The following is a 14,414-nucleotide window of genomic DNA, read 5'->3' on the forward strand; positions in this document are numbered from 1 at the left end:
TTAAGAGTAGAACTTCAGGGAAGTCTGGTTCTGGAGTCACAGTTTCATAGAAAGTCTTTGCAAAATAGCTGCTCGTGGCTTCCAGCTCCTTTCTGTACAACTAGTCAGTGAGCTGCTTTTACAATTAGTCATGATTTTTCTCTCACAAATATGTCACACTTAGCCAAATTGAAACTTTTTCTGAGACTTCCCACAGAGTCAAGCATCTCTGCAAAACCTTGGGAATTATATATTTATAAAAATAGAAAAGAGACTGGTTCTCACAATGATTCACTCAAAGAATTGCTCATTATACCAGCTTCCATTTTTCTAGTTTCCTATCCAAGATCAAACATAAACCCCAATCCCGTAATTCTATTATGTTTTGGTAGTCAAGAAATAGTCACATAAGAGAAATAAGAGTTTTTTTTGTAAAGGAGTTTTCTTTCATCATCAAGTCTGAAGTTTATCTCCAGGTGTTTCCGAACGAGCCCTGAATAGAAGACATGCACTTTCCAAGGCTGTTCAGGTCATGGACACAAGCCAGTTTTCAAGCTCTACCGTCACTTGGCTTTGATCTGTCTCCTAGGTGAGTCACAAACCTTAACAAGCAGCAAAATAGTGGTGGGTCCCTCTGAGTGCTACATTCAGCCATTCCCAGGAATGTATGATTGAGATCCTTTGGACAGAATATGTGCACAGCTCAAAAGCACCACTGAAAACATAGCCCAGAAAATGGCTACATCTCCCTCTTTCCAACATTAAGGCTTTAATCCATTCAGAGTCATGCCCACTGTGGGTACTTCCTGGGTGATATTTAGGATAACTGAATCATGAAACAGTCTCCAAATTGTACTTAACAGGAAAAACAACCAAAAACCCAACACAGATAAAAACAAAAACATAGATAAAAGAGCCAGTATATATTTTTCTCAATTTATTTTGGTTTATAATACTTACTATATTTATCTCATTACAGAAAGATTTCACACTTATCATGGAAAATATGAAAACTGACCTATTTGGAAGATCGAACTGAGCAAGGGCTGAATCAGCTTTTTTTGTTTGTTTTTTGTTTTTTTATTATTTTTTATTGTGAAATACACATTTTTTAGAATTAGTTTCAGCTGTACAACACAGTGCAATAGTTATACTTTTTTGAATCAGCTTTGTGTTCTCTGCTCTAAGCCCCTCACTCAATACAATACATGGTACATAATAAATATTCAGTAAATATTTGCTGTAATTAATGTTTAAAAAGGACAAGGAAGAAACAAACAAACAAATGACCCATAATCCCACCACCACACAAAGGTAACTAGTGTCAACATCCTGGTATATTTTTTTTTGTCTTTTTTTCTCTGTGCACATTTACTATTCTTGGGCTCTCAGGCTGTACAGTTTAGAACATAAAACAGAAATATGACAGCTTAATCCCACAGGATTAGCATCTCAAAAGAAAACAAATCTGAATGAAATACAGTTTATGATTGTGGCTGTATTTTTAAATCATGTAATGTTTTGCTACTTGTTCCATATGAAACTTTTACGAATTAACACTAATGCACCTAGCTGATAGTGGAGTGTTACGCCATGTTGTAGAAGAAAAGCATCTTTTTCTAACTTCCTCCTCATCCAATTATCTTATGCCCCGAAGCTGAGAAGTTAATACCCGGTGTCTTTTTCAACTAACCTGGCACCAATGCTAACCTAATTTCAGTTTATGGATGTTTCACATCAACTAACAACAACAACAACAAAAGATTAAAACAGGCCTGATGATTTAATTTTAAAAGAGAAGTTACATAGGACAGGGGCTGGAAAACTTCATTATACTGAGACTGTGTTTGGGTATCTATATTAGATCAAAACAGTAACAAAAACCCAGTGACTAATTGTGGAAGCGCCTGTGTGTTACCACTTCAGATCCCCCTTTCACATCCTGCTCAGTCTGGATTAACAATATCCAGAAACACCTCTTATTTCCCCAAGGATTTGGGGAATTTCCTGATGGAAAAGAAAGAAATTTAACTACACTGCATTTGTAACCTCTTTAATAATTAGTCTCCAAACAGTTAAATATCCATTCAAAGGACAAAAAAGACCAAGAGATTTCAATGCCAGGGAGAACAAAATACTCATTAATATGATTTCAGATTCCATGTTGCAATTAACCTTAAAGGAACTACCAAATGTCAAATTTGGCATAGTATCAAAGCAGAATATCCACTATTCTCTGAAAATGCTATTAAAATACCCCCCCGTTTTCCTACTACGTATCTGTTTGAGATTGGATTCCCTTCATCTACTACTTCAACGAAAATAAATTTGCAACAGATCAAATACAGAAGAACTAACAAGGTCCAGCTGCCTTCTATTAAGCCAGTTATTAAAAATATGTGCAAAGCATAAAAACAATGCCACTCTTTTCACTAAACTGTTTTTGGGGAAATCGTTATTGTTTCACAGAAATATTTGTATTAGCAAATAATGGATTTCTTATTGCTATTTGTTAAATTAATTCGCAAGTGTTTTTCAAATTTCTAAGGTTTAATTTCTAATACAGACAATATCAATAGATAAAACCTATACAAGCAAAAGCTTTTGGGATTGTCAGATTTCCTTTAGGAATGTAAGGGGAAGTGAGGCCAAAAAGTTTGAAAATTGCTGCCATACTGTGCACCAGACTCATTTAGAACTCAGAACTCTGGTGAGGGTTGGACAACATGGGCTAGAACATGGGGAAGATGCAGCCACAATCCATACATTTACTTATTCCATGATCCAGTCACTCAACACATATTTATTGATTGCTACCAGGTACTGGGCTTAGTGCTGGGACACTCATGAACCCATGGCTTCATTCATGAAGCTTACTGTCTAACCTAGGAATCAGCTGTTTCTGTAAAGGGCCAGGGAGTAATTATTTCAGGCTCTGCAGGCCACATGGTATCTGTCCAAACTACTCAACTCTGCCTAGTGCAAAAAGAGTCAGGGGTGCCACGTAAACGAATGAGCGTGGCCGTGTAACAATAAAACTTTATTTTTTATTACTTTATTTATGAACACTGAAATTGGAATTTCCTATAATTTCCATATGTCATGAATTATTATTTTTCTTTTGAATGTTTTTCAACCATTGACAAACATAAAAACCTTTATTTAGTTCATGGGCTCCACAAACACAGCTGGCAGGCAGGATGTGGCCAGCGGTGTGCTGAGCTCTGATGCAGTGAGCAAAGCAGATGTTAAAAGGAACAAATATTAAAATAAATGTGTAATTACAAAGCTGAGCTGAATGTGACTAAGAAAAAGAATAATATGATGCTATCACACAGGAGAGTAGAAAGACTTGTGTAGTTATATTTGAAGTTCTCAACCCTGTGATTCAGAATACAGTGTGAGAGCTGGAGCCCAGATGAGAAGATAAGTAAGGGCAAACCTGAGGGAAATTCAGTCAGGGTGTGGGTATAGACCAGCTTTGGGGAACTTGATTCTCAGCTATTCCAGCCCCATCTTTGACTTATTTATTTTTTTTAGAAAGGTTAAATATGATGAAATCCAAAGTTGTCATCTTCCAAAATTCACTGGGAAATATGCTTATTTAAAGAAATATTTGAAAAAAATACCAATATAGTATAAGCAACTGGCCTGAAGTTCATTATTTTGCAGAATGACTTGCAGACCTGGAAATCTGTCAGTATCCTGAGATTCATAGACATTCAGGAACAAATAGTACATAAGGGAGCACTGAGTGAAAAAGCCCTTTTGGTACAATCAAAGCTTTAATACAGAAAAAAATGTTTGTTCACTCACTCACTCATTCATTTATAGGATGGCCATAAGGTCTAAAACACAGATTTTATTTTTTTAACCCCTTCAATTATTTTTTCTGAGGTGGGTTAAAGACAAGTTCAGAAAAATCAAAGACATACTATCATGTGAACAACACACTCTAGGAGCAGAGGTAGAGATACAAGGAAATGCGCATTAATGGTGGTGTCACCTTCTAATTTACATAGCCATTGAACTATGCGTGTTAATCAGAGACAACACACAGATCGTACCACATATTATAATCTGCTATAAATACACCATTTATTTTGTCTACTCCCCTGTGTTTCCAGCTTTCGTGGCCATCCTGTAGCCTTATGTTCCTCACATCACATCCCTCTCAGCTCCAGCACCAATGAACTCCCTTCTTTCGGCCAGATTCTTACTTTTTTTTTTTTTCAATTAGTTTCAGGCGTACAAAACAATGTAATAGTTAGACATTTACACCCCTCACAAAGTGACAACCCCTCTCCCCCAATCTACTGCCCCTCTGACATTGTAGATAGCTGTTACAATTCCATCGACTCTATTCCCTATGCTGCTCTCCACATCCTGTGTTATGTATGTATTTCATTATAGTTGACATTCAATATTATTCAGTTACAGCTTCAGTTGTACAGCGCAGTGGTCAGGCATCTACAACGTCCATAAAGTGGTCTCTCTAATAAGACCAAGTGCCCATCTGATACCCTATAAAATCTTTACAGCTTTATTGATTATATTCCCCAAACTGTCTTTCGTATCCCCATGGCAATCTTGTGGTTACCGATTTGTGCTTTCTAATCTCCTCACCTTCTCCCTCATCCCCACCCCCTCCCATCTAGCAACCATCAGTTTTTTCTTTACAGCTAAGACTGTTTCTGATTAGTTTGCTCATTTATTCTGTTATTTAGATTCCACATATATGGACTCTAAAGATCATATGGTATTTGTCTTTCTCTGCAAAAAAATGAAGCTGGACCACCTCCTTATGCCACACGCGAGAATAAATTAAAAATGGATTAAAGACTTAAATGCAAGATCTGAAACCATAAAACTCCTAGAAGAAAATACAGGAAGTAAATTTGCAGACATTACCCTGAGTAATATTTTTACAGATCCTTACTTTTGCACATGCTGTTCCTCCATGGGTATCCCTCCCACTGACCCTCTCAAGCCCCCACTTTTACTGATCCCTCTCACCTCAGGGCTCGCCTGCTAGGAGACTCTCCCAGACAGATGGCTAGGAGTGGGTGAGGGGACCAACTGTGTACTCCCACAGAACCTTGCACTGTAAAATCAGTGAGTACAGTTAGGGCTCCCGTGATAACCCCAGCACCTAACAGGAGCCCAGGACACAAAAGGGGCTCAACAAATTTCCGCTGAATGCATGAAATGTGCCACTGCATCTCCAGCTGAAATGTCTTTAACTGATGAAAAGATCCTTAGGTTTATTTTTATCTTTTCCCAGGCAAGTACTGGGACATAGAACCAATATGTACATAACCTTACAATTCAGGTACCTTCCACAGGAATGGGGGTGGGATCTGAAATTGATGCCACTCTTCTATTCTTAAACAGCACTTTAATATCAGCTTCTTGTCCCAAAGGCAAAGCCACTACCAAGTTATTTAAATTTCATTTTACATTACTGATTTATGAACCTCTTCAGAGGTATATGAAATGGTAAAAATACCTCTGGCTAAAAATAGTCTAGCCATTGATCACAGAGCACCTCACACAGACGGTCATGTCAGCCAGGAGGCAAATCCCAAAGCTAGACTCCACCACCTCTGGGCACCGGGAAGCTGGCTGTCAACTCGGAGTTCAAGGACGACTCCTGTGTACCCCACAGGGCCCCGCGGGGGAGAATGCATACCTGCTGCACGTCTGGGGCCATATCACATCTCTACTTTTGTCAGCCTTTACCTCATCTTTCTTCTTTGGCTTCTTTGAATAAACCTAACATACATACATATATATATATATATATATATATATATATATATATATATATATATATATATATATATATATATATATATATATATTTCTCACTAAGGATTTACAAAGTAATGAGAAAGTCAAATTATTCTTATTGGTTCTAAGTAGATCAACACTTATATTCTAAGCCCTTCAGGCCAGAGAAGGGTCGGGGGTTGGAGGAAGGGGAGGGAGAGAGAAAGAGAGAGAGATGGAGAAAATTAGAAAATCTTCCCGAGTCTCCAAATTTTACCACATGACATCACTCAGAGAGCATATTTGACATCTAGTTTTTCCTACATTAGTTTGTAAGTCTGCATGGAGCATAGTCTGGAAAGAGAGGACCCCCATTTATGTAAATGTATTAAAATGTGGAGCAAACAGACCCCTCCTTGTCCCACTGAACACTACATCTAACATGATTTTTCTTGGCCTGCTTCCTATCTATGGATCAGTCTGGGGACCAAATCGCCTACTCACTGCTCTAGCTAAACAAAAATGGGAAAGACAAATTAAGCAGCAAGAGGGTTTTTAGTTGTACACAGCAAGTTTCCATGTCAAACTTGCCTTTTAAAGGCCAGCATTCCACAGCCAGCTTTTGACAGAAACCTAAATAGACATTATCTGGCCCAGGCCACCTCTACACACCTCTTTTATCACACCCCTGATGATCTGTTTAATGTCTGTTTTACCTTCTGGTCTGTTCCTGCCATGAAAGCAGGACCTGGACTCATTTGGTTTACCACTGTCTGACTAGAAGTAGAACAGTACCTGGCACACAGTGGTCACTCAATAAAGATTTGTCTTCTGCTGACTCCTTCTGCTGGGAACAGGGCAAATGATGAAGGAAGGAAGGAAAAGATTATATCTATCATAGCTCGCAAGGGAGCAGGATGGAAATGAGAGATGGAATTACAAAGAGGCCCCTCGCCACAATCAAAGGCTGGCAGTGGCACATGCTCCACCCTGGCCGGCCATGGATGTGCAGAGAGTCAAGTTCAAAGCCCAAGTTAAAAAACCTGGGCTGGTGTTCCGGAAGCTTCATATCATAACCATATTTACCGATGCGGCCATTACCCCATTTCCCAACACCTTTGATGCCAGCTGACATTTTCTTTAATCACATCAGAAAAATAAATGATGTCACCCTGGCAGCCCTCTCAATATAGCAGCGAAGCAAGGCCGTTCCAAAATGGGCCAGATTCAGTTATTACTTAAATCTTGCCACTTTGGGCAAATATCACATTTTCAAAAGTCTGGCTGAGACGCAGTGAATGGAAAAAGCAATCAGCAGTGAGACAGGGAATCTGGGTTCCACTTTCAGCTTTGCTACTAAATTTTTGTTTTGGGGCTAAGTCATTCCACTACTCTGGGCCTCATTTTCCACATCAGCAAAATGCGGGTGTTATCCTGAAGGAGCCAGGAGGACCTTTCAGTACGAACGTTACGCAGTCCCCTTAGGGGTCATCTCTAACAGGCACCTTCCTGCTCTCTTTCAGTGTCACTATCCGGCCACCCATGCAGATCCTGCCCTTCAACCTCATTCCCTCAGTGTGGCCTCGTCACAGAAAAATCTGTTCTCTAACTTCTTATCAACTTAAAAACATGGTTTGCATTTAAGTGCTTGTTCAAATTACCCTCGGTTTGAACATAGGTGTGTTCATGGGTATTTTTATTTTTCCTATGTAGAGTGTAAGCTCCTGAGGGAAAAATATCAATAATTTTATGTTCTCCACACAAAGTGCTAGACGCATCACAGGTGCTCAGTCTGGACTTTCCAACCTTACCAGCTGGAGGGCGTGCAAGTAAATTTAGGATTACCACGATGACAGATCTACTCCAGACCCCAAGTGACCAACTCCCCTGGAATCAGCTACTGCCCACACCCATCCCTTTTGTTAAGGGATACCTTACGGCAAGGGTGGCCAGGATTGATTTACCTGATTACGGGCAGTGCTAATCTACAGCCCAGAATACTCTTAAATAAGTAAATACCTGTTTCCAGAGGACTTGTAAAGTTGCACAGACTTTGTGAAGACAATGAACCATTTCTTTTTCAGATTTGCTCTGCAGAAACATGTACTGCCTCTCTACAAAGGTACAGTGAGACTCACCAGCACAGAGGTACAAAATATTGCCAATTCAAACAGTCTCCTCTGTTACAGAGCACATATATATGACTCCTATAACCAAGGTGATTCAGTCTATAGATGGTCTCCGGGCAAAACCGGCCTTTGAGTCTTTCATTTCAGTTTGAAAGGAAGGATTTCAAAGTTGAGAGAAAAATCCATAAGCAACAGAACCTCATGTGAATGTTAAATACTGATGTTTGCTTTTTTTTTTTTTTTTAAACTGGATCTACCATTTGTGTCTCAAAGGTTCCACAGAGTTTAAGTCGATTTCGAGTGGGACTGTAAAAACCTACTTTCTCCACCAATGGGCCTTGAGAGCTCATTTGGACGGGTTTAGCAGGCGAGCACAGCTCCTGCTATGTTCCTTGGCCAAAAAGCAGCTTGCCATATCTGAAAGGTCACTTCTTTGGTGGAAGGCTCAGCTCTGTGAGGGAGTGGTGAGGAGGGAAGGGGCATGGCCCAGCCAGGCAGATCAAGTCAAATCAACCCGGTTTCAATGGTGTGGCAGATTGGCACCTGGCTCCCTCTGCATCCATATTTTGGGGGATGAGGGGTGGGGATGGTGGGGAGGCTGGACACTGCAGGCACTGAGCATGTGGGCCAGAGTCGCTCTCTCAGACCAAGAGCTCCACTGTCCTCAGGGAAACAAGACTCTTTCAGTCCTATTTTATGTACAGAAAGCGTGATTATTTGAGGCTTGAATACAGAAGCTGACGAGGCAGGCCAAATGAAGGTTTAAAAAATGAAGACTTTGTTTATTTTATGTTTAAAAGTTTAAGGCAGTTTCACTGTATTTTCATTTAAAGTGTGTCTTTCTTAAAAAAAAATGCCATTGCTTTCTTTTTCCTCGGAGTCCAAAAAATATCATACTAAAAATCAATTCATAATTTACCCTCAGATATACTCACAAGAAACATGAACAAAGATATATGTACAAGGGTGTTAACAGAGACGCTATTTTTAAAACTAGCAAAATGGAACAAAACCATGTATTCATCAGAGCAATCGGATTAAATCAGCCATGGTGCATCCATACCATGGAATACCATGCAATAGCTAAAAGGAATGATATAATTCTATATTTAGTGCATGAAAGATACTTACAACACACTATGTTAAAACAAAAACAAGCTCCACATGCAAGTGGCAGAACAGTATGTGTCATGATTCCATCTGGGAAAACACATGACTCTGTATGTGCATATAAAGTACAGATGATTGTATGCACACAGGGAGGATCTAGACATTCACTAAACAGTAGCTGTCTCCTCAGGATGGGGTGGCGTCTGCTTGGAAGGGAGGAAGGACTTTTAACATATACAATTCTACCCTGTTCATTTTTTTTTACAAGTATGTGTTAGTTTTTCAATTACTCCTCAGGTGACAGTGCTAACTAAATTAACCATAACACATTATCATTATTGACCCATGCATGGCCTATTTTACTTGTTAGTTAACCAGTTCTTTTTTAGTAATAAAGCATCCTTGAACCCACCAACCCAAGTAAAAGTTAGGTCCTTGACCATAACCTAGATCTAACCATAGGATCCTTCCTGTCACCGTATTGTCTTCTCATACTATAGGCAACCACCACCTCAAACCCCACATCCATTATGACTTGTGTAAACAGTAAATAAAATACAACAAATAAGCAAATGCAAACAATTAATTTGGTTACCTTTTAAATTGACTGCTCTTGAATCAAACAGAAATAGCATAAAATTTAATTCTAACCTTTTCTCTGCACATAGGGCAGCCTCAGCTGCTTCCAGTGGCGCAATGTTAGTCACCCTGGTGGCTGTAGTGGGCACTAACTTCCCACCAGGAAACACTAGAAGCCAAGAGAGCAACATTTTTCATTAGCAATCATTTCCCTAGGAGCAAAGTAACTCAGTGGCTGATTCAATTCCGTACTCACTCCATAATTTAAAAAATGTCCAGTTGAGCAGATCAGGCTTTTCCTCTAAGTAGAAAGTAAGCATTTAGTGATAGCAAGTGACGATTTCTTTGATATATAGGGTTTCTCAGCCTCTTATCAAGTAGAAGAAGCTTTAAGTACTATATTCTAAGAGACAACACAGAAGACTGCCATAGGGCAAAAAAAGGATGAAATTAAGTCAATCTCTATTACGGAACTCCAGAATGTCTTCGTTTATCAGTTTTTATGTCTTTTCATTCCATGAATTCTGAGCCTCCATTTAAAATTAAAGCCAATGTTTTGACTTTGGGAAATACATTGCATTGTTATGTATATTTTTCTAGTTTGGGTTTAATCCATACTTACTGATAAGGAAATGTTTTTCCAAGTATGATTTTTAAAGTATTAGTTTCTCTGATCGCCTATAACTTATAAAAACCAGTGTCAACTCTTTGCAAGCAGGCATGACTTACTATAGTATGACATATTATTTTACAAAAAGAAAATTCTCAAACTTAAATCACAGAAGCACAGCAATATCAGCAAGTTTCCTCTGGGTTTCCTAATGTCTGCTTCTTCCAAATAAAAATTGTAATTAAATGGATTCTAAGCAATCAACTTTTAATTAACATGGGCAGATAATCTAAAATAGCAAAGAAGCCAAAATAATAGGGCATATTTTTATACTGGAATAAGACAGCATCTCATGTTCTTAACTTTATTACATGGAGACTGCTAGAAGGAAAATCCCCCAGCATGCCCTTCTGCCTTCCAATTCAATTCCCTGGCTCACCAGTGGGTGCTGGGAATGGAGTCCACCATGGAAACAATGCACTACTCCCCTCTCTAATAACATTACCTGTACTTTACAGTTTCCAAGGTGAGAAGGAATTAGATTTTGACTTTTGTGTTGCTAGGTTGCATACCATATAAAGAGGGTAAATACTATTAAAAGCCTTGTGCCTCCCACATACAACTGCATCAATGAGAAATACAGCCAAGGTACCCGCAAGTAATAAAAACCAAGCCTCGCTTAACATTTGTTTGTAAAGGTCGGGGAGGGGAGGGTGCCTAAAGCAATCAGGTTAGCATCCTGTTTCAGAGCAACTTACTCTTCTTTCCTGAGAAGCTCCTCCTCGGATTCTGTCAGGCGCTGCCTCAGCCCAGCGATCATCTCCACGGCCACGTCCACTTGTCTATTCAGGGCCCTCTCTCGTCTCTGAACTTCCTGCTTTTTCTGAGTCAGCTGGACAAAAGCTGCCCGCACTTCCAACAGTTCGGCAGTTTTCTGGGCCAACTCTTTGGTGAGTTTATCGATTCTCTTCTCGATGGTCCTGTCCACGGCCTCGACCATCCGATTGAATTTTTCTCTGACATGGGCCTCAAAAGCAGCTTTGGTGTCTGAGGTGGGAAGTCCAGGACTTGATCGCGGCCCATCCAGCGAGTCTGTTCGTAGGTCCACTGCAGTGTAGGTCTGCACGTAGGACACAGGTCTCTCTGCCACCACCTCGAATGGCTTCCTGTCCTTGGAGTGTTCGTGCGAAATGCTATACAAGTTAACATAGCTCGGTTTCTGCTTCACCACATTGCCACAGCTCTGCAATTTTCCCTGTTTCAGAGGGTCTGAGGAAGTAACTAGGTCTGTGTCTTTGAGGGATGGAAAGAGGCTGCATTTTGTCAAGAGGGTTCTTTCCTGGTAGCTGTGACTGAATTCCAGATGGGCCCTCAACGACGACAGGCTTCTAAATCTGGTATGGTCTCCACACCTCGGGCAGCGGAATGGCAGACACACAGCAACATTCTCGAAGGACTCCTGCCAGGGGTATCTGCTTTCCTCAAAAGCCTTCTGTTGCATTACTCTAAAAGTCCTGGGCCGGGGGATAAAACAGGTAGTTTATAGGTCTGTTTTAAAATGCTACCATTGAAATGACTGTTGTTGCTCATCTTCATGAGGGCAGACAGAGGCTTTCTGGTTTCAAATGACGTTTGCATAAATCTTACGTGAAAATTAAAACCTACAAACCCTGGGCCAAATCCAGCCTCATCCACTCATTTCCCTATTATTGTCTACCGCTGTTTTTGCACTAAAAGGCAGACGTGAATAGTTAAGAAAGAGACTCTATGGCCTGCGAAGCCAAAGATACTTACTATTTGGCCTTTACAGAAGAAGTTTGCTGACTCCTGCCTAGAATAAGAAAGATGGGTAACATTCCTTTTCACAGGAGAGAATATTGGAGCAAGGAGGTAAAGTAATTAATTCAAGGCCAGGTGGAAAATGGCAGATCCAGAAGCAGATTCAGGTTTCCTGCCCTCCTGAATTTAGTAAACTAACTGCAAAACGGTGCCCTATTTTACTGACAACCTGATAAGCATGAATACAAAAAAATGAGGAAAACTCAGCATGAATTATCAAAACAGATCCTAGGAGAGCAAACTCAGCGTTCTCTACTCAAGAATGGGAAAGATATTACTCAAACTAGGTGCAGAGGCATTTAAGCAATCAGCTGAAAAGTTTTCAACCTGAGATTTTTGCCCTTAATTTTGTCCTTTGATGATTGCTGTAATAACATAAATCAAAGTGTTATCATAACAGTAATACTCGCCATATTCCAGATTTACTAAAATTTGGGAATCCAATGTGTCAAATATTATTTCACCTAAGTGAGCCACCATGGCCAAGACTTTATTAAAATAGAGTGTGCTGTATGGATTTGTCCTGTCTGTGATCCTGTTTTAAGGATCAACCTCTGGACATTAATGACAACCTTTAGAAATGGCCAATGTTTGACCAGGTAGGTATCAGCATAACTCTTTTAATAACAGGAAGTTCTTATTTCCTTGTCGGAATTCATCTTAGCCTTAGCAACAGATGACTGCTAGCAACCCAATTCTGCAAGCAGCTAATATCCATTTCTTGCAGGGGGGCTTTCTACTTAAATGTAAGAAGCATTGGGTGCCCAAAAGAGGGAGCTTAGCTAAGGGCCTAGGCTGAAAAGTGTTATTATTGGGCCCTCAATCTCTTCAAAAGCAGAGGTGCAGGTGGTCCCCAGACAGTTAGGCAATGCTTCTAGGGTAATCATAAAAGCCTCTGGCCCCCAAAGGGGTAATCTCTTTCTGTGCTACACCGGGCTGTTTAAGCACCGGTTTCCTGGGTTGGGATGCAAACCCTGATCAAAAACGCAAACGGCAGGTAAAGGAAGGGGAAGACAGGATTCTAGAAGTCAATGAGAAAGGGGTGGCATTCTGAGTGGGGAAATGGGTAATCACGCACTTCGGGGGTACGCAAGCTTTCAAGGGCCCAGCAGAAACCCCAATCCACAGGGTTGGCGGAAAAAGCCCTCATTTCCTCTGCCTGAGCTGGGCAGGTTGGCAACGACCCTGCCTCGGGGCTCCCAGCTCTCCCCGCCCCCGCCCCACGGCGTGCCAGCCCCCGGGCGCCAGAGCCAGTACGTGCGCACACGAGTTCCTGCAGGTAGGGGCGGAGAAGCCCAACTCCCCGCCGCGGTGAGGGGACGGGACCTCCGGACCAGCCCCGGCCGGCGCCCTCCGCCTCGCCCCCGGGGCCGGGCCGCGGGCACCGAAGCCCCGCGGCCGCCGCTTACCCGACTTGTTGCTGTAGCTGCAGCCTCCGCCGCCGCCGCTGCTGCCGCTGCCGCTGCCGCTACTGCCACGATCGGTGCTCGTGCTGCGGGAGCGGAGCGGTTTTCAGCAGAGCCGTAAATCAGGCTGAGCCAGGCCCGCTCCCACCCGCGCGCACCCTGGCACCGGGACGAGCGGCGTCCAGGGCGGAGCGTGGCGCGGGCCGGCGGGGGCGGCGCGCGCGGCTGCTGGGGACCCCGCGCGTCCCGAGAGCGAACGCCTGGGGTGGGGGGCCCTGGAGTGCTGGGGTCCTACGGATGACACCCCCGCGCTGCCCAGCTGCCCAGAGCACCGTCTTCCCCCCGCCCAACCCAAGCTGTGGAGCGGGTTGGGGCTCAGGATTCCACCGACACACGGGGAGAGATGCTGAGGGCGCTCCCCGGGGGAGGGAAGGGGCAAAGCGTGCCAGCCTTGGAGGCGCTGCGCCTTCTGCAGGCCCTGGAAAGCTTTCTGGTACTTGACAGTTATTGGGGAGCGTGAGAGTGTGGATGAGAACGAAGCATGGCTGGGCATCTTCTTTAAAAATCTGTCGGCAGGAAGGTCTGGGTATTTCTATGAGGACCTCTTCATCCTAAGCAACCGGGAGAAGAGGTCATAAAAGAACAAACCTAGAGCGTCTAGTCTAGCCTCCTTAGTCGTGTGCTAAGTTAATCGGCAGAACTAAATTTAGTCAAGTATATGGGCTGTGAATAAATAAAGTGATGCGGTTCCCACCCCCAACCCACACCCCCATCTCTAAGGAACACGCCCCTCCCTCCCACAGAAGCGAAGATTTATCAACCTAAAGAGAATTCTCTTTCCTTCTGAAGGACCCTAATGACTCAACTTAAAAAAAATTTTTTTTTTTGCTTGGGGATATCCCTAGTCTTAACTCTTAAAATATGAGACCAGGATAAAAGTTGTTGGGTTTTCTTGTGAAAAGGAGAAATCATTTATCTATAGACAGCTAT

The 14,414-nt window shown here is 42.0% G+C and overlaps 1 protein-coding gene across 6 annotated transcripts in view; it reads right to left on the bottom strand.

Moving 5' to 3' along the window:
- ZNF365 (zinc finger protein 365) overlaps positions 1 to 14,126 on the bottom strand; it is a 216,769-nt gene extending 202,643 nt beyond the window's left edge. For 4 of the 6 annotated variants that reach the window (XM_019638432.1, XM_019638427.1, XM_019638426.1 and 1 more), the window contains exons 1-2: positions 13,428 to 14,125; positions 10,938 to 11,693 (exon numbers count right to left, since the gene is read on the bottom strand). In XM_019638432.1, the coding sequence (XP_019493977.1) occupies positions 10,938 to 11,680 (743 nt within the window). In that variant the 5' untranslated portion in view covers positions 11,681 to 11,693; positions 13,428 to 14,125. Of the gene's footprint in view, positions 1 to 8,766; positions 9,739 to 10,937; positions 11,694 to 13,427 lie in introns of those variants that run through there. The other 2 variants (XM_019638430.1, XM_019638428.1) reach the window with 2 other exon arrangements.
- Positions 14,127 to 14,414: the final 288 nt, after the last annotated feature.

The sequence above is a fragment of the Hipposideros armiger genome, unplaced genomic scaffold (genome assembly GCF_001890085.2).
Source record: "Hipposideros armiger isolate ML-2016 unplaced genomic scaffold, ASM189008v1 scaffold_39, whole genome shotgun sequence".
NCBI classification, from domain to species: Eukaryota; Metazoa; Chordata; class Mammalia; order Chiroptera; family Hipposideridae; genus Hipposideros; species Hipposideros armiger.